The 20892-nt window shown below is 42.5% G+C and overlaps 1 protein-coding gene across 1 annotated transcript in view; it reads left to right on the forward strand.

Moving 5' to 3' along the window:
• fcho1 (FCH and mu domain containing endocytic adaptor 1) overlaps positions 1 to 20892 on the forward strand; it is a 63033-nt gene that overhangs the window by 14661 nt on the left and 27480 nt on the right. Inside the window, exons 2-4 of the mRNA XM_026147939.1 lie at positions 1412 to 1462; positions 15974 to 16065; positions 20288 to 20362. Coding sequence (XP_026003724.1) covers positions 1436 to 1462; positions 15974 to 16065; positions 20288 to 20362 — 194 coding nt within the window. The 5' untranslated portion in view covers positions 1412 to 1435. The remainder of the gene's footprint in view (positions 1 to 1411; positions 1463 to 15973; positions 16066 to 20287; positions 20363 to 20892) is intronic.

Below are 20892 nucleotides of genomic sequence, written 5' to 3' on the forward strand. Positions count from 1 at the left end.
AGGAGTTTGTTTGGTTTCCACACTGTACAGCAGATATGAAAATATTGGCAAAGTGTAGTTTCGCTGGAAATCGATACACTAAGCATTGATATCAGTCGTGCAGCTGCTGCTCCGCAGTATTTCCGTCCCTCCTGTGGGCTCTCCTCCTCTGCCCAACACAAAGCTGTCTGCAGGCCTCCAGTCCTGCTGCTGAGCTAATTACTGAGGTGTGAGGAGTTTCAGGTGTGTGTGTGTGTGTGTGTGTGTGTGTGTGTGCGTGCACACTCTAGGGCTTGCTGTGTTGGTTTCTGCATGTGTGGCTGTTGTCTTATGCCAGGTCACCAGGACTGAGCTGAATCTGTGCCAATAGAAGGAGAGGGCTGTTGTCAACACACACACACACACACACACACACACACACACACACACACACACACACACACACACACACACACACACACACACACACACACACACACACACACACACACACACACAGTCAGCAGAATAACAGATAACAGGAACCCTGCGTGAGCCCTGGGGAAACTCTTGCCCCATTATGGATTCTCTTGCAAAGGGCAGGATGCTTTGTGTACACGTTGCATTAAAGTGTTTGTGTTTCTTTGATATAATTGTGTATGCAGGGGCTTAAAAGGTGCATGTTGCTCTGCTGCTGCAGTGCACTTCCTCCTGTCACCAGCAAATTAAAAATAAACCTCTCGTGAAAACGGTGGACGCACGACAAGTCGTATTTAAGCTCTGAGGCGATGGGGGTCACATGTTGTTCTGATGTCGTGCGATCTTTGATTTTCCTGTTCGACCGCTCGCACAGACGTGCGTTGGCATGTGTGACAGGGCATGTGTGTCGGTAATAAATTGTAATAAACTGTTGCAATCCAGAAATGTTGAGCAGATAAGCAGAGTGTTTGCTGCATGCATGTTCAAACCTAAATGCACCAGTAGCTGTGCTGCGATGAAGTGCAGCACATGCACGTCTTTTTTTTTTCTTCTTTCCGTGGAGGTTACCTTGGTCTCTTCTGCCTCGTTCACTCCATCGATCGCTATCTCTCTCCTCCCCTGTTCTTTCCTCCCCCATCTCTCCCGTGTCACCCCTCCTCCCTTCATTCTCTGAATTTATCCTTTGAAGTCATCTGTGAAGCTCCTCTCTGCTCTCCCTCAGGAGTTCCCTTCCTACGCTCAAAGTGTCTCAAGAGTTTCTACAAAGCTGGACTTTGCTGAAATCGTTTACATGCGTTTTGCTGACACTTTGATAGTTTGTCACAGGGCAGAGGAGAATCTTTGACATTTCCACATTTTATAGAGTTACAAAACATCCTCTGGGTCATTTTCCTCTCCAGCATGTGGAGAGAAGGGGGGGAGAGAATCTAGACGTCACACTTTTCTCTAATGCGGCTCTCCCTCTTTCTTACAGATTGCTGTGACGTTCTGAGTGAAGATGGCATTATTTCAGAACAACTTCTGGGTAAGTGTCTTGAAAACCTCTTTAAATGGAGTAACGCTGCAGGGCACGTGCAAAGATCTCTAACTGAACTTGGTCACCTGTGGTAGCTGGATCACAGCTATGACTGACCCAGCTTCTCATTCATATTCTCCACAGACAGTCGTGCCTCTCTGTTGTGCATCAGGTACAAACAGGAAGTGCTTGTTACCAATAGATACCAGTCTTTTATTTAGATCTCAGCTTTCAAGCAGTCTCATTTAAATTCTGCTTCTAGGCTGAGATGATGGTGATGAATGGCTTTTAACTCGCAGTTACTAGTTATTATGTTAAGACTTTATTTATTTAAAATAACTGTTATGTGGCAGATGCTGTTGATGGGCATCAGTGATTTTTGGCAACTTGGTTTGAGGAAACTTATTTTATTTAAAAAACACATTTTTCTGGTGAATGTCAGAGATTGCAAGTTGAATGACTCTCCCTGTCACTTCTTTTCATCTGTTCTGCATTTCCTTTTACTTTTGGCTGGTTTATAAAGAAAAATAAAAGCTTTTCAAACCCACTTTAAAAAAAAAAAAAAAAAGTAGCTATAAATATGTTTGTCCCAGTCCTGGCGATTTATCTGTTGGTGGAAAATCAAAATCCAAAATCTTTGGTGGGAACCTGAATATTTTTATATGCAAAAAAATGCTGCAAAAGGAAAAGTCCAGTTATGTTATTTCCCTTCAGTCTTCACATTTCACCCGTATCTGTCTTTGCACACAGAAATTAACGTGCAGGCGTCTGTGGACACGTCTCTCTTCAGATAACAAGCGGCAAAAGTCGCCCACAGACGTGCTCCCGTGCAGTCCTCCAAAATCTAGGTCTTGTGTCTGTTTGCGAACCACAACTGTGCGAACACAAAAACTCAAACGCTTCGTTTAACAGATTCCCCGAGCCGGTGCCAGGTGTTTACAGCGTCTCGCCTTGTGTGTTCACCGCCACTAACTATACATCATGTCATGAATCATCCTCTAACATGACATGTAAGAGGAAAAAACAGGGTAATTAAAAGCCTGACAGCGAAAGGATTCATAAGCTCGGGTTAGATTACACTCGGTTTTGCAAGTATTAAAAAAACTAGTATGACTAATTATGGCATTAATTGGCTTAATTTCTCCGTGAATAACGGCCTCATTAGTAGTCTTACACCAATGTACGAAGCACAGGAGTGAAAGTCTCCCACATGCCTCTGTGACTTTGTCAGCTGACAGCTTTTTCCTTCTCTCTTTGTCCTCCTCTTTGCTTCTGTCCCAGCCTACCTAGTACATCTATTTCAGGTGTGCCCTAGTTTTTGGCCTAACAGACAGAAAAGTTTTGCACATTGAACTAATATTTCCAGACTTTCAATTAAGGTGCAGAAGACACAGTTTATAACAGAGACTCTCGAAGTTTAGTTCATTGAGCCGACGTGCGGTTTAGGGCCAGAAAAGAAAAATGACCCATCTAAAGCCACTAATTTATAGCTCCAGAGAACCTGCACGGACGGGGGAGTCCAGTAGTATAGTTAACTGTAGCCACACCCCTTATTTCCTATCATGCCTCATTTCCCATCACTGACTTAGTAGTCAGTTGTCTGTTTTATGTTTCAGTGCAAGTGATTCTTCAGAGGAAGCTGGTTTTTGCTGATGGTTGGAATCTCTGTGCGGTCACACCACCCATATTTGGAAACTGTATATTGGTATTAAACAGTATTTTATTTTTGCATGCAGCCTTATTACTGAGGCAGTTTGAGAACCTCGTCATTGAACTTCACCCCATGATGATTAGGGATGGGTATTGAAACCCGGTTCTTGTTGAGAACCGGTTCCCACTGTCTCAATTCCTTGGAATTGTTTGCCATTTTTGCAAACGATTCCCTTATCGATTCCAGTCGCCCCGAATGACGTCACCACGTTGCGGAGCGTCATTTACCTGGCAGGAAACACGGCGGCTCAAACGCTCAAAAGTTTGGTTTTACTTTACGAGAACGGATGACAACAGGGCAACTTGCAGTACTTGCAAAGTAGATACTTCATTTAAGGGAGGAAACACTACGAACATGCAAAAGCATTTGCTCACAAAACACGCGATGACCTTAAATGAATGTCGTGTTTTTAATTCCGCTCCGGACTCGTGAATCTCAACCCAGCAGCAGCGGTAACGTTTGCACGTCCTCTCCCGTTAATGCGGCAGGTCAATAATCAACAACAGTGCATATTATGTTAGTGTGATCTGCCTTATTACAAACCTGCCATTACTGTGCATTTAGTGACCATGATGAGACAGAGTCTGGCTCAGATGCTGGCAGTTCTCGCTGCAGTCTGCCGGTAGCGTCTCCTTTCAGGCAGGATAGACGAACGTCACCGAGCAGTGACTCAGTTTGTGGTCAAAGGTTTGCACCCGTTTGCCACAGCAGATGATTTTCAGTAAGTGAATGTGTTTAATTGTAGGCAGGGACATTACTGGATATTCTTGTGTAATTGCTACAGAATAATTGATGTTATACTTTGTTATTGCTACAGAAGAATATTTATTTTATTATTTTACATTTACATTTTGTTTTCCTGGGGACCCTGTGACACCCCATTGAAGAGCCGTAGGCTGTGGATCTCTTAAGATCTCACTGCTGGGTTTGTAAGGCCATGTTACTCCTACATTTCTATCTTGTTCAAAGAGAAGATAAAAAACAAAGTTCTGAGCTGATCGACCTTAGTGTTCTCCTTTTTAAAAAAGAATCGATAAAGAATCGAATCGTTAAAGAGAATCGAAAATGGAATCGTGAAAATCTTATCAGTACCATCCCTAATGATGATTTATTGAACTTGAGCCCACTGTAAGCAGCTGTTATTACCTCTCCTGCTCATCTGTCCGTCTCTTACAGCTGTAGTGTTGCTTTGCTTTCGTGTTTTCTTTACTGGTGAATATGAGCTGTCGATTGTCTTTGTGTGTTTGTGCTGAACATAGAACTGCAGATTTACAGCCAGGCAAGTAGAAAAGCAAAATCTAAAGAACAAATGAGGTGACGTACTTGTGTGTCTTTACATATTTCCCATTCAGCCTGCTTTCAGAGCCAAATGGCTTTGAAATACAAACCACTCTCTAGTTAATTAGGCAGCACAGCCACTCGGGGACGAGCTACACACAGAGCCTCGGCTTGTTTGGCTCAAGAACATTCACAGCCACTCACAAAGCCTCCTCATAGCACTCTGTCCTTTCCCATTAACTGAATGAAAGCTGTGCTTATGGTCCACAGGAGGAAGCGTACCGGCTGTAATTAAGTGCATCCTTAGCAAATTAAGGCGCTGCTAAGTCTTGGGAACAAAATGTGTTTCTCTGTAAGGATTCGTCACGCTCGATCGTTCCAGGAAACATAATCGCACTTAGCAATAATCATCGAGGTATATAGAATATAAAATATCTCTTCAGTATGCTTTGATTTCGTTTGCTGGCTCTCAGATGTCATCACTTTGCGAGTGTGCCAAAGGATTGAGACAGTTTTTATTCTCTTGGTTCTCCCTTTGCCTCGAAGGTAGAGAAGCTAAAATAGTTTATTTCAGTGGATGAACCGAGCGGCTCCACAAAGGCCCAGAATAAGGAAGATAAATAAGGATTACTTGGACCTGCGAATCATGCAGAGCTACTTCACTGGAGTCCAAAAATAAAGCAAAATATGGAGCTTAAATTTTGGCAGAATACGTGGCCATTAAATCTTCCCAATTAAGAATTTCATATGGTTTGTTGTTGTTCTTTCCTTTTGATGTAATTCAAATAATTTATTATTTAACAAAGTATATTTTCTAATATGGATTAACTGAGTAAGCTTTACAGTTTGTTTGTTTTTTTAAATGATGATGTAAAATATGGGCTATTGTCGTCACCCCGACAGGCAAGTTTGTGAGTTTGATATCTTAAAGATAAAAAGGTTTCAAATTGATCTCAAACAAGTTCAAATCGCAGTGATCTTGAAGGTTGCATATATTTTGTGCCTCTGCGCCTCACAGTCCTGACGCAGCACAAACTCAATCTAGTCTGTTCCCAGCTTATAAACGAAATATTACATTTGATTTGATGCCATCACCTACAAAGTTGCACCATTTAGCATCGTTTTACAGCCCCGATAAAAAGTTTAAGACCACTTGAAAAATGGCAAAGAAGTCTTATTTTGCACGGTTGGATGTTAACAAGGTTCCAAGTGGAGCTTCAACAAGAAGAAACGGGAGAGAGACGAAACATTTCTTTGAGCATGCGATTCGTTGACGACAACGCTTAAACTGATACAGGCCGTTTTACAGCTGGTCAACAGTTCAGGACCACACCTAAAAAACAAAAACGTTATTGTTGATCACTTCAAAAATTTGTTGCGGCATCCTTGATGCAAGTGTTTCCATGAGGTGAGAGGGAGCATTTCTCCAAGACGGCCGCATGAAGCGTCCATTTTTGTAACTTCCCCAAAGGTTCTCTGTTGGATTTAGATCAGAGATGCAGGATGGTCCAAAAGAGCGATGTTATTCTCCTGGAGGAAGTCCCTTGTGTACTGTAGCGTTGTCCTGTTAAAAACCCAGTGGTTACCACACAGACGAGGGCCCTCAGTCACGAGGGACGCTCTCTGCAACGTCTGGACACAGCCAGCGCCCGTTTGACGCTCCTGCACCTCCTGAGACTCCGTTGTTCACCTCACGGTGCACCTCAGCAGCGATGGCACGCTGCGAGAGACCCTGCTTATGCAGTTCAACAACACGACCATGTTCAAAAAGGTTTTTTGCCTTTGCCATCAGAGCGTCATGACAGTGTGACGACCTGACAGAAAAGGACAATGGATCCACATTGTTGCACAGATTTGGCCTTTTAAAGGTCAACTGGTCCTAAACTGTTGATCAGCTGTAGATCAGCATGTTTCAGTTTAACAGTTGTTTTCAATAAATTTCTTCTTGCTGCATGTTGAAGCTCGACTTTGAACCTTGTTAAGATCCAACCATGCAAAGTAACATTTTTTGCCATTTTTGAACTGGTCTTAAACTTTTTATCAGGACTGTATTTTAGAAAATAGCCACATAATCTGAATTCATTACTAAGCTGACCTGTATTAGCTTCTTTAATAATATTCGCTGCAGTGCTGTATAGATCTCAGAAGGCCAGTGTGCGTGCTTACCAGGGGAATTTAGAAGAACTGCATCAGAGAAACCTTTAAAGCTCGGCGAGCGGTGCAGCTCTGTACAGTATAAAGGACAGCATTGTCTGCTGTCGTCTCTTAAAAATGCCTCCTTTGCCTGCAGATATGTCTGTTTGCACAGAAACGCTGCACCCACTGGACTTCTATTATTGCCTGCAGCTCAGTTTAATGATGCCAGTGTTGCTGCCCTGCCATCACTTTGAGTCATGTGGGTTTCTTGTGGGGTGAAGATCTGTGAACACACTGAGAAAATCTTCCTGCTTTCAGGGTTTTCCCCCCTCCTCTCATTTCATCCCTGCTCCTCTTCTCCCTGCCACCTCCTTTCGTCCTTGCTCAGTTGTTCATTTTAAAAAATGCTCTGTGCCAGGTTAGAATAGGAGCCAAGACCGATCAATATGAGACTCGTTAAATCTGTTTTATGTATGGCAGTAATCTCCAAATATTCGTGTTCCTCGTGAACTGACTGCATAGTTTGGGTTGGTTAACAATTAAATAAATAGTACATATATCTATGTGTACATGACATAAGAAAATCAGCAGGCAAAATAAAAAGACGCGCTTAAAGAGGTGAATTTGCTCAAACCGTCCTACTCGTCTGCGATGATGAGCCTCTGCTGCAGCTACCTGCTGCTGACGTTATTGACACCTCTCTGCTGTGGGAGCGTTCACGCCGCTCAACCTGCTCGGTCAGCAGAAAGTTTCTGTGAGTCAGCGAAAGTCGCAGCAGCTCTGACAGACCGGCCAATCAACTGGCTCCGTGATAGTCTGACGCAAGGTTGTAAAAGTTTACAGCTACTGTCAACAGCAGCCCGTCAGTGCAGGACAGTTCAGTGCATCACTGTGTGGTGCTGACCTGTCACGTTTAAATGATGTTTTGCTCGTGACTTGTGAAAACTGCTACAGCATAATAAAATTGATCTGTGATGACTGGAAATAGCTGGCTTTGCCTTATTGCAGACAAATAAATGCACCGGTTCTCTAAAACCAGCAGAAGAAATTTATTCTGTACATAATTCAGCAAAGTACAAATGTAGTTTAAACCAGCACGTGTTGAAAAAGGGTCTTCCTGTGGGTGCTGGGCGAGGCTGGATATGAAGAACTTAAGACGTGCAGTATCACTGCGGCCTTCATACGCCATGCTGTAGACCAGGGGTGTGAAACATAAGGCCCGGGGACAGAATTGGCCTGCCAAAGACTCCAATCTGGCCTCTGAATAGCAGTTATAAAGTTTAGACATTTAACTTTATTTTCCTGCTGATAAACCACGACAGCCATTCATACAACACCTAAGTAAACGAGTCAAATCGAAATAGTTAAATACCAGAAAGTTGCTTTTTTTCACAATTTACAATAGAAAATATTTTTTTAACATTTATTTTAATTAATTACTATTTTATGACTTTATCATGTAGAAAAACTGAGATGTATTGAAATTGCATTTCTATTTCTGGAGTTAAACTTCTTTGCAGTAACAGAAAGGAGCGTTTGTGTGTCTGTGAAATAAGTTTGACTTCCCTGCGTTAGACTGTTTGGGATTTCTAGAGGAGGTGTGTTCCTGGTGCTACTATGTGTCATTTGTTTCTGCTTGTTTCTTACTATTGATGAAACAATACAACACAATGTGTTAAAGAGCAGGAATATGCTCAGACACTGGATCCATCCATCTGTCAGACTGCACAGTCATATTAGGCAGAGCTAAAGGCACAGCTCTAGATATTGTCAGAAAAGGGAACATTATATCAGAAAGCCTGAGCCAAGCGCTTCACCTCAGTATGCTTAAATTCTTGGGGGAAAAAGAGAAATCTACAAATGCAGTTCCTGGGAGTCCTTTTGTGTCTCTCTCTGGTCCTTTTGTGTGCTGCGAGTTAGAGAGCACAAATAGTCCTAACGCAGGTAAAACCCGCTGCCGATTCTAAAAAGCAGAATATTTCTGAATTAATGTGACGTTTCTAAAACCACCAGCCAAGAACCGCAGGCATCCAATCAGGTGAAAGCAGAGGATTTCTTGCTAATGCCTCAAGCTGTCTTTGGCTCATCTGTGTAGGGCACCATATAATCTTTTACCCTTTCTGTCATTTGCCAATCAGCAGCACAGGTTAAACAGTTGAGATGCACAGGAATACGTTTGTATTTGTTATAGAAGCAGCTGTGAAGACGACCGTGCAGCGCAAAGTGCAGCTCAGCCCAGGTTCACCGTCTGTAATTAGTTTCATAAATGCCTGGAAGAAGTCTGAAGATGTGTCTAATTAGAATCAAGAGAGAGCAGTTTAAACACACACACACACACACACACACACACACACACACACACACACACACACACACACACACACGTCGGGTATTCATATCTTATGGGGACATCTAATTGCAATCATATTGCTTTCCCTAACCCTTAATAACCCAGCTGTAACCCTGACACTAAAACCACATTTTGAGTCACTATTGCCTTCCAACTCGTGGGGACCTGGATTTTGGTCCCTATAAGGGCTGTTGGTCCCCACAAGTATAGTAGCATTCCAATTTTGGGTCCCCACAAAGATATGAATACATGCTCTCTCTCGCACACAGAAGCCGACATTACACTGAAATGATGACTAAGATAAAGAGCTAATATACTGTCTGAAACAGCAGGCTTATAAGTTCAGTTATTTCAGTGTCGTCTGCTTCAGACGCAGTAGCGGGTAAACTCTGGGGACTTGCTAGACTAAATCCTCGCCCTGTTTCACACTAAAGGTTTTGTCTGTTTTAACAGGGAACAGCATTTTTAGGTCATGTGAGCCACGTTATTCTTACATCCTGTTTATATCCTTATGAACATGTCGTGTTCACAGGAAACCGTTTGAGAAATACAATGTAACACTAAACTCTGAACTCACTCTAAACATTGTTGCCATTTCGATGAAAGTGACCTCACAGGAAACCTTCATGCAGCCTCTGAGTGAGCCATGAGAAGACTGAACTTCTCTTCTTCTCACTTGCATGCAGTTCACAGCAAACCCTGTGTAAGAGCCAAAGTCAATGTTTATGTTTTTCCTTTTTGTTTTGGTGGCACAGGTGTATAGCTTTACCTGCGTCTCAGGTGATGGTATGTGGGTGTGGTCACAGTCTATTTACCTGATGTCGGTGTTCGCAGCAGGTGTTGGGTGAGTGGTTTGTGGGCAAACTTTTCTGTTGACCGTCATTTTTTGGCACACCAGTTAATCCATGCGCTAGTTGTAAATTGATTGAAAGCGCAAACGTTTGTTTTTGTTTTGTTCTTAAAATAAATGCGCAAAGTACAAGTTCGACTCATTATGGATTATTGGAGGCGCGTCACAGGGACACAACCAACTCAGCCGGCCGCGGCTTTATTTACGGATGAAAGTCGCAACACCCTGTGAGCCTCTCTCGTATGTTGGCTTCCAAAACTGCCAAATCAGTGATGGTCAGTACACTCATCAACACGCTTGATTTTAAACCACTTTTAGAGGAGTCTTCCCTGCACCACCTTCCCTGTTAACAAATCTGAGCATTTCTCCTACTGACCTTAGTGTCCCGCCAAGTCTGTGTCTTCATGAGAAACTTGGACACATACAGATTTGAAACCCTCCCTCGTCTCCTTTTTTCCGCTCCTCATTGTCATGGTAATGGCTCCATCATGCATGACCAAAGCGGTCAGCTTAATTGATGAAAAAGAGATCAGCGAGAGGTGGGAAGAGAGGGGGGTTCGCATATATCAGGCATGAAGGCTTTTCTCGCACTGAAGGCTTTAAGGAATACTTATTGCTAACCTGCATATTTATTGTTTTTATTCTATACAGTAGTTTAGTTATAGCCAATGAATCAAAGCAGGAAAGCACCAAAAACCATGATGTTCTTTTCAACCTGATCTGCACTCGCCCCGTTCATTCTGAACTCATCCTGAAGTGAAGATGAATAAATTAATCCCTAAACTTGTGCAGCGGGATCTATTTTCAGCTGCCGATAACATTTGGATCTCTAGTGGGTTTTTACTCGTTGCTGAAAATTGTTTGTGGGATTGACTGAAAAAGAACCACAGAGCCCATAACAACCAACATGTTATGATGTGTTTTAAATAGAATTGGTGGTGGTACAACTTGGCTTTCAGCACAAAGGAATAAGTTTCATCAGGCTTTGAATTCATGCGAATGTGTCTAATATTAGCATTATTTTCTTTGGGGGTTTTTTCCATGGGAGATCTAAAACATAGTTTATATTTAAAGATTTTCTTATGGCATACAGTTTCCCAATCATCAGCATTTCATATAATCAGTAACGACCCAGTTCATCCACGTGATCTGCTGCAGCTGAGGACACATGATCTGAATATTCTAGTTTTCAGGCAGTCGTCCCCTGAAGAGACGATGGACAAAGCTGAAACTGTCTGACAGCCCTGCTGGTGGGAGAGCCTTTTATTTCCTTACATCAACAATGAGTCTCTTCCATCTAATGTGAAAACTGCAAGACGACAAAAAAAGACCAGCTGTCGCAGAGAATGAAGCAGATTTGGAAAATGCGCTGCTTTCTCTGCTAAAAGTGGTTTGTAAAGCAAACCTGAGGTGAAACGTTGCCGCGGTGCAGAGAGCAGCACAGAGTCACACAGCTGCTCCTGAAAGTCATCGTGTTGAACTAACTGTACATGCAAAAAGTGAAAGAAATGGTTTAATTAAATAAAAAAACAACCTTCTGGTCCGTTCGGTGCACGCTTGTCACGGTGAAACTTGTCACTGAGAAACGACCTCGTCTTTGTCAACTTAATCTGCGATCGCCGAGTTGTCGGCTAAACGGGAACATGAGTAAATATTTGAGCCTTAGAGAAGGTAAATGCAGACAATTCAATGTGCTGAGCAATAAGCTGTTGTAATAAAGTTCGTATCTCTCCTAGCACAGTTTGCTCAGACTCGCTTCTCACATATTCAAATGTTCTTAAGGACTGTGATCATAATCAGACACGGTGCTCACCTTATAAGGCACCGTGACAGACTGTGGGGAAGCTCTATTTGCATGGAACTGAGAGGTAGGTAGGTGTGTGTGTGTGTGTGTGTGTGTGTGTGTGTGTGTGTGTGTGTGTGTGTGTGTGTGTGTGTGTGTGTGTGTGTGTGTGTGTGTGTGTTGGCAGCTCACCTTTCTGTGGCACGTGTAAAGTTTCTGCGAGGAAGGAACGAGTCCTGCATGACATTAGTCCAACTCGCTGTTTATGGACAGTGAAAGTCAAAACATTCAGCCGTTTGGTGAAAACACGGATCTGAAGTTACGAAGGACAGAAAACAGGATGTAGGCGTTTCATCGTGTGCTCAGTACAACGAAACCACTTTGTGTGAAGTTAAAGGACTGAGTCTTTATGTCAGGATAGTGTAACCAGTCAAGTCTTTGTTTTTTTAAATGTATTTTAAAATTGTATCTTGCACTAGTTTTATTTCTAAAAGCAAAACGGGTTCATCCAAACCATAAACTGAAACTGGTTTTAAAGAGTTGAATATTGGCCTAAAATTAAAATTGTCTTGTGTGTTTGCACTTAGATTAACCCTAATGTTAGCTTCTAAGGAGCTGGAGAGAAAAGCGACCGAGAGGCTTCTCGGCTCAGAGGTGAAACGTCTTAAAGAAACTTTATGAAGTCTAGTCGCTTGACCTGGATGTCTGAGAACCTACACAGATACATTAAGAGTAAGATAAAACATCATGTTAGTGAATGTACTCACAGATGTACCCATATGAACCTATGGGTGAACCTAATCTTTGCTTATGTCAGACACAGGATCAAAAGTTAAACTGATTGCGGCTCCGCTGATGATTATTCTGATGATTAAGCTGCAAATGAGTTTCTCTAATCTTCATGTTTGAGACTTCACAAAGCTTGTTTTATCTGTGAAACAGCATAACTCGGACTTTACTGAGGCACAAAGAAAATACAAGGTTAATTTTTTCTTCTTTATCAGCTGATTGACTTTTTCACCCAGATCTGATCTTGTTTTGATCCTTTTGCAAAAGCAGTGACTCATAAATGTTGTCAAAATTCAGCAACATCTGTATAGCTGCTTTAAGTGTGTGTGTGTGTGTGTGTGTGTGTGTGTGTGTGTGTGTGTGTGTGTGTGTGTGTGTGTGTGTGTGTGTGTGTGTGTGTGTGTGTGTGTGTATTCATATCTCTGTGGGGATCAAAAATTAGAAGTTTACTTTACTCATAGGGACCAAAATCCAGGTCCCCACAAGTTTGAAAATATTTTTGAAACTCAAAATGTGGTTTTAGTGTCAGGGTTACAGTTGGGTTATGGGTAGGTTCAGGGTCAGCAGCTGGGGAAAGCTTTGTGTCAATGAGATGTCCCCACAAGATATGAAAATGAGTGTGCATGTGTCTCTTTTATGGCTATCATAAAAATAAAGCTCAGGGGACGTGACCGTGTGAGAAGCTGACTTTGTTGTGTGTTTTCTGACAGATGCCAGCACCTCGTCTGAGATCATTCTCAGCTGTTTTTTTCCTTGTCCTGCTCCTTTACGTCTGGTTTGTGCGTGCGTGTGATTTACTGATGACCCTTCCTTGGCATTCCAGCCATTCCCCTGGTACCTGGGAAGTGGTCTGTTCCCCAGCGCGATATTTTTAGGTCCTGCGAAGCAGCTGTCAGCGTTTCTGCTTGCACACACAACCCTGCTGTCTGCTGACTGAAAAATGTGGTGAGGCTGAAGATGCAATCTGCCTCTGCCTCAGTCGGGCTCTCATCCAGATTACATAGATGTAATCGGAGGGAGGTTTGTGTAATTACAGCGGCGATGGGGACGGTGCTAAATCTGCTGAGCCATAAGGTGTGCGACTGATCTCACCAACAATCCAGTTCTGTGTTTGTTTGTGCTTCTTTCACACAACACTGAGTCATGTTGGTCCTGAGCTTTCTGCTCCACAGAGGAGCAGAAAGCTCAGCTCAGATTGCAGCAGCCGCTCGCAGCCCGAGACGTGGCGTAGTTGATCCTGGAATATCAGCACGAAGCGATCTGTTCAGTTATCACAGCTCATGTTGGAACTAAGAGCAACAAATGCCAAATAATAGAGAGAGAGGTGAACAGTGTGGGTCCTTTGTGTGATAGTCTAACATTTAGAGTGTGTCTCAGCTGGTCAGGCTGCTTTTGGAGTAACTATCTATGAGCACAAATTGTTGTACCTGAAGAGGACTGGTACTGATGCTTATACAGCAACGTCTGAAGGTGTGCTACACGAACATGTTGTTTCTTCATGCACATGCTTTCCAACTCGTAGGGCTTAATAACAAAAGAAAGAAAAGCAGTCTTTGAAAGAAAATTAAATTATTTTGATGAATTCATTTGCAAAAATGTTTTCAGAAGGCTGCGTGTAATGATATTCACTAAATGAGTGGCACAGTGTATTCAGTATAAATGATTTGATGCTGTGCGATGCTGCAGGGTATAAATAAAAATAAAACTGTCAGCGATCAGAACAAAGTGACAACGAAAGAAAACAGCAGTGAGAAGAGTCAGTAGCTGCAGGGACCCGTGAGGGACGGCTGGATTTAAACCGCTGAAACTTACAGACGGTCACAGTGTGAGTGTCCTGTGCTACATGTGCTTATGGAAATCCATCCGAACACTACCGATAAAGCACATTAGTTATTCATTCATAATTAATGTCAATAAATTGTTCTTTTATTAACTCGACTGTCTGTCGACCTGCAACTCACAAGAATCACTGATCCTCCTACGGGATTCACACGATAACGAACTGAGAGGTTTTCACCCCGATTGATCACTTTTGTTGTTTTACGGGCAACAACCTGAGAGTTATGAGTAGGGATGGGTATCGTTTAGGTTTTATCCGATACCAGTACCAAACCGGTACTTTTGAAACTGTGCCGGTGCTTAAACGGTGCTCGAACCGGTGCTTAAAGAATCAAGAACACAAAATTGGTCCAAAAACCTCTCATGTTTAGCTGTTTCCCATTTTTTCTTTGGTCATTTTAGCCTTTTTGGCCAGGGTGAAGGGAGTATCTGCCATCAAACAAGAAGACAGCCGCATGTAGCTATGATGATGTTTGCTAGTTCACCTTACATGCATTAATGTAATAACGTGGTTAGCCTACTCAACGTAAATTACACACGAACAACATTAAGCTACTCACGCAGAGAAGAACGGCTGCTGCTGCATCATCATCCTCATCATTTCTGCTACACTGGCAGGGCTAGGGGCCAGGACTCTCCTCTTCGGGTTTTTGGGGGATGTTGCTAACTCCGGGTCTGATAACAGGCAACCCACCCGCAGTAGATGCGCTCGGTGTGAGGTCTCGCAGCAAGCTATCAAATACGGCGCATTTCTCGGCTTTTAAAAAGACGCTATGCGTCGCCAGGTGTTTGATCAGATTTGAGGAGTTACCTCCTTTGACAGTATCACAGTATCAGCTTAAAGCACTTGTTGCTGCTGAGTTTGCATCTTTTACTGTGAAGTACAGCCAGACTTTGACCGCTTCGCCTTGGGCATTTTTAATCTGTAGCTCTGCTCTAAAAGAACGTACGTACCTGGCCCCGCCTACTACGCTTGCAAAGGTAAAATGATTGGCTAGAATCCAAAGTGTGTGACATCTCAGGGAAATAAAGCACCGAAATATGTGCGCTGCTTTTCGGTCTGGTTACTACCGTTTATGTCAGAACCGGATACCGGTACCCATCCCTAGTTATGATGGACTGTGAGTCAGACGAGCTTCTGCACACAGATGCTGTGGTTACGTTTAACTTGAAGTTGTGCTGTTCAAACGCTAAAATGCTGTGATATGACAATATGAAGACCGTCGAGCGGTAAAGCAGTTTAAAAAGTGCATCAGAGAGACACTCGTGTTATCAAAAGGAAACTTTAAACACGCAAAAGGTCTTTTTGTGAAGCGTTGAGTTCCCTCGTGCACTGATGACCAATCGCTGTGATGTTTTGAGGGAGAACAAAAGAAATGAGTAATATTTGTGGCCATATGTTAAATGACTTTTGCCGCCTTTGGAAGCGCGAATGCTCGAATAGCTTTTCTATAACTGAAGGTCACGTGTGTGTAACGTGCAGGACTGGCTTATAGAAGGTGAGCGATTTACCCGTCATGCCCGTACGCACACGATTCATTAACTTCTTTTAATTATTTCTTTTTATCCAGATGGTAGAAGCTGGTTTCATTTTTACTTTCACCCTGAACCTTTGAGTGTCTCTGGTGTTTACAGCAGACGATCAGGAGAAAAATGTCTCAAACTCGAGCGAACTTGATTCTGAGGCCCCGACTGGCATCGCTTTTGTTACTTTTGCCATGTTGGTTTGCTGTTTCTCGACTTACTGCTAACAGACGTGTGTGTCTGTGTGTTATTTTCGGCAGGGGGAGAAGAATGCCGGCTTTGATGTGCTCTACCACAACATGAAACATGGCCAGCTGGCAACCAAGGAACTCGCCGAGTTTGTCCGAGAGAGGTGAGGTTTGTGTGTATTTGTGAATATCTGTGTGGGAGGTGGTGCAAGTGATGAGATTTGGGTGGAAAATCCACCGTTCTTTACTACGTACATGGATATAAAGATTGTGCCAAGTTGGAAGAAATACTGGAAAATACCAAAAAGCATTCTGATCTCATCTCTCAGTATAACAAGGTGTTCAGATTCATCCTGTCTGCAGATTGTGTACTATGGAGCACACAAGTCTGTCTGTGCTTTGACCTCTGACCTCACTATTCTGCTTCTTTTGAAGTGCCTGTTTCTCAAGCACTCAGGTCTGAGCACTGTATGTGGATGACCTCTCATCATAGCTCGCCACAGCAGGCGACACACTGCACGCTGCAGTTCTGAACTTTTTTTCTATCATAATCCGACGAGCAGAGCAAAACTGCATGACGCCGTTGGATCGGACATGGCGCCATCTATACAGTCAGGTCACATAAATATTTGGACAGAGATGACTTTCTTCTAATTTTGGTTCTGCACGTTACCACAATACGTTTTAAACGAAACAACTCAGTGCAGACTTTACGCTTTAATTCAATGAGTTGTGACAAAATAAAGCATTTTAACAGTCTTTTCATTTCAGGGCCCAAAAGTAAACGAAGAAACTAAATAACTGAAAATAAAATGCTCATTTCTAATACTTGGTTGAAAACCCTTTGCTGGCGTTGACGGCCTGGTCTTGAACTCATGGACATCACCAGATGATGGGTTTCCTCCTGCTGGGCCTTTACTGCAGCAGCTTTCAGTTGCTGTTTGTTTGTGGGCCTTTGTGTCTGAAGTTTAGTCTTCAACAAGTAAAATCCACGCTGAACTGGGCTAAGATCAGGTGACTGACTTGGCCATTCAAGAATATTCCTCTTCTTTGCTTTAATAAACTCCTCAGGATCTGTGTTATGAAACGCTGCCCAACCAGTTTGACTGTATTTGAGCAGTCTGTCTCTGGACACTTGCACCTTGCAGTGAACCCTCTTATTTACTGTCATGCAGTCTTCTCTTTGCGGTAGGCTTGGATATCGATACGCCGACCTCGAGGAGAGTGTTACTACTTGGTTGGCTGTTGTTAATGGAAATAATTCTGCGATCATCCACCACCGTTATCTTCCGTGGACATCCAAGTCTGCGTTACGAAGTTCAGCAGCGCTAAATCTTTCAAATGCAAGCACCACACCTCAGATTAACTCCAGGTGATCGATTTCCTTAATCAACAATGACATAATAAAGGAATTCCCCACACCTGCCCATGAAATGGCCTTTGAGTCAATTGTCCAATTACTTCTGGTCCCTTTGAAAAGAGGGTGGCACATGTTGAGTGTGGGTGCCCTCAAATGAAAGCTGAGAGTGTAGACGTCTTGTACACGTCTATTGTATAACAATAATTGGAAAGTGTTTAAGGAAACGGGTAAAAATGTATCCAGATGTATATATTTACACCTAACTGTGACAGTTTTTACCTCCCTGTGGTGTGCATGTTCAAATTCATCAGGTTATTGTCCATTAAATACATAGAAAGCCACTTAATATAATGTGGCCTTCTCCTTGTACACTCAGTCGAGGCAGCACCCTCACATAAACCAGAGTGCTTCTACTCGTGAGACACACCTGAGGTCACCTGCTGTGTACACCTCTCTGACTGTTGGGTTTCTCTGTGTGTTTTATTGTAGGGTCTACCTTACAATATAAAGCACCTTGAAGCAACTGTTGTTGTGATTTGGCGCTGTATTAATAAAATTAAATTGAGCTCTGCGGTACAAAATATTTTCCTTGTGTACATGTTTACCACTTTAGTAATCAGTTACTATGCATGTAGACACAGTGCACGTCTTTGGGACCTTTTTAAATGGTTTGCAAACTAAAATAAATCAGTCAGATGAAATCTAGTTGTCATTTTTCTTAGCAAAATCAGCATGAGCCATCTACGAGTCAGTAATAACTGGTGGTGCCATCGTGTCTGGGATGTAAAAACGGGACAGTTGCACACTGACACAAAACTAAGTTGAGAGTGTGTAACATCAAATACTCTGTCAACTCATTTGTGATTTGCAGTTAGCACACTGAGGGGAGTAATGAGGAGTTTGTGCTCTCACAGCTGGATGCTAACGCGTACAGAGCACACTGTCAGACCAGCGATATAATCCTGACATCGATTCAGAGTGCTGTGCACATTCCTCACAGGGGAAATTCACTTATCTGCTTGGAAAGCAGCAGACAACAAATCAGCAGTCAGGAAATGAAATAGCACTGTGGGTGAAACCGTGTGCGATCCTGCAGGATGGAGGCGAGGCAATTGTCCTGATAAATTTCCTCAATCTTTCTCTCTCGCCACTTTCCCGAAAGGTCATTTTGATATAAGAGAGTCTATGAAACACTCGGTTAAAGTACCAGAGCAACCCTTCAGCCACACTATCAGGGTTTCTGCATTCTCTGCATAGCACTGTATTTACTTTAAGGAAGACAATCTGATTGGCTAGAGCTTGGAGTCTGAGGATAGACGACGGTTGTCTAAATAAAATGTAGCAGAGATCAGCCTTTAAATATATCATTCAATGAGCTAATTAGTTACTAAACATCACAGTGGTCATTTATTATAGAATTATGTACTGAGAGACTTTAAGTTAGATACAGTTGTTCACAGTTTCCAACAGTGTGAGGATCTCATCCTGGAAATAAAAAGTATTTGGATTATAGTTGGTGGATGTCCTACAGACACTGCATTAAATAGACATTCATTACACAGAAGAAGAAGAAGCAGCAGCACATGAAAGTGTTGGGCCGGACGTGTTATTGGTGAATCCAGGTGTATAAAATGAAGCACTCAGCCGGTCTGTCTTTACAAACACTTGTGAAATAATGGCTCATTCTAAAAAGCTCACTTACTGTGGGATTGTAATAGGATGGCAGCCCGTTTGTGAAGTTTCTTCCCTCTTTGATATTCCACAATAAGCTGTAAGTTGTGTTATTACAACGAGGAAGCAAATAGAAAAAGCAGCAACTCAGCCATAAAGTGGCAGACCACATGAAGTCACAGAGCGCCGAGGCGCACAGTGTGTCACAGTACCAGCGCTCCAAACTTCCTCTGGCAGTAACGTCAGCACACAGTCTGTGCACCGGGAGCTTCCATGACTGAGCAGCTCCTGCAGGTGCCATTTGTAGGTGTACCGTGATAACTTCACTCTGGGATAAAATAACTGGTCATCTTTATGGGAACCACGAGCCATGGAAGGCTGGGCAAAGCACAACAACAAAAAACAGATTTTAAGCCTTTCTAATAAAAAGTAACAATAATAAACAAAACTTTAAAGCACGACCGTCAACAGTAACATTAATTCTCTATACGTGCTGTGTCGACACAGATCAAATAGAGCCCCCATGAATTTTTAATAGGTGCAGTTTAGTATCCAAAGATATACAGATGTTCACAAGGAGCACTAATGTGAGATTCCATTAAAATAAACCACTTCTGAAACTCCTAAAACATCAAACATTTAACCTGTTACCACAAATCAAGCCTTGTCTTTGGCCTCCTACAGAATAGAACTGGATCCTTTCGGATAATCAAACGCCTAAAAAGGTCAGTTTAATTTAAGATATAAGTAATAACTTGTGAGACTGATTCAAACTCTCTGCACGAGACGAAGAGCAACGATAAGTCTGTTTGTTTACGACTCTCGGTTCTCCTCTGCAGCAGGTTCCTCTGTTCTCGGGATATTTGGATCGATGTTCCTCTGCTGTCCCTTCAGGGTCCACAGATGGTTATTAAAGTTTTATGGCCAACCTTGTAAACATCTATTTATCATTTAAATGTGGCTCCTTGTAACAGTTACCCAACACAGATGAAAATTAATCTTTATCTCACAGACTCTGACTCAGGAGGCAGATGCCTGGTGTCTGGGCCAAAGTAAGCTCTAGATGGAGAGCATAACATATGAGGCCATTAGCTGATGCAATGGCGTTGTGAGGAAGTGCTACTGGAGTGCATTTGGTTTATCGGTCTAAAGGGTATTTAGATTAATTTACATTTCAGGGGGTTTGTGCATCATTAGTCTTGTCATGCTATTAGGATAACAGGAAGGCTAAGAAAAGGTGTGCAGCTCCACCTTGCAGGCATACATGCATATGTGGATGAGATATAAAATTAGTCTAGCCATGTGTCCTGTTCATGCTTACGTATATATGTTTTTCTCACTTTCTTTCCCTAAAGGGCTGCTATCGAGGAGACTTACTCTAAGTCAATGAGTAAACTAGCTAAAATGGCCAGCAATGGAAGTCCACAAGGGTGAGTACCTCATGTACGATATAGAACAGCAGGACAGCGTCCTGTGAAGGGGTTCAGAAAATTACTGTATAGATTTTATTTCCCAGAAGGTGCTGGTTTGGTAATTATAGATGTGATGGTCATATGGCTGCATATGAGATATGGATGAGCACCATCTGTGGCACCAAATGCCCACATTTGTGATGCCATTCAGCCTATATCGTTCCAGTCATGTCGTCTACTCTTTGATGGATGATATTTGTATGTTTAATTACCTTCTAGGACTGCATCACTGGACACGATTACACAAGTCTGCAATGGTTCAAAAGTTTTTCTGTATTTGTTTGTTTTAAAGCTGATTTGGCTCATGTGGAAATACTTTGCTGTGCTAATCATATTTCAGTAACATGATTAGAGTGTGTGGATTGTTTGGCTGTTGTCAGTCAAATCTTATCAAAACACAACCAAATAAGCTGAGTTTTGTTTTTTACTTCACATTATAAGACAACAAACAGTTTTCTTGGCATTATTTAGAGTTTAGGTTTAGTTTT

This window comes from Astatotilapia calliptera, chromosome 17 (genome assembly GCF_900246225.1).
Source record: "Astatotilapia calliptera chromosome 17, fAstCal1.2, whole genome shotgun sequence".
Taxonomy (NCBI): Eukaryota; Metazoa; Chordata; class Actinopteri; order Cichliformes; family Cichlidae; genus Astatotilapia; species Astatotilapia calliptera.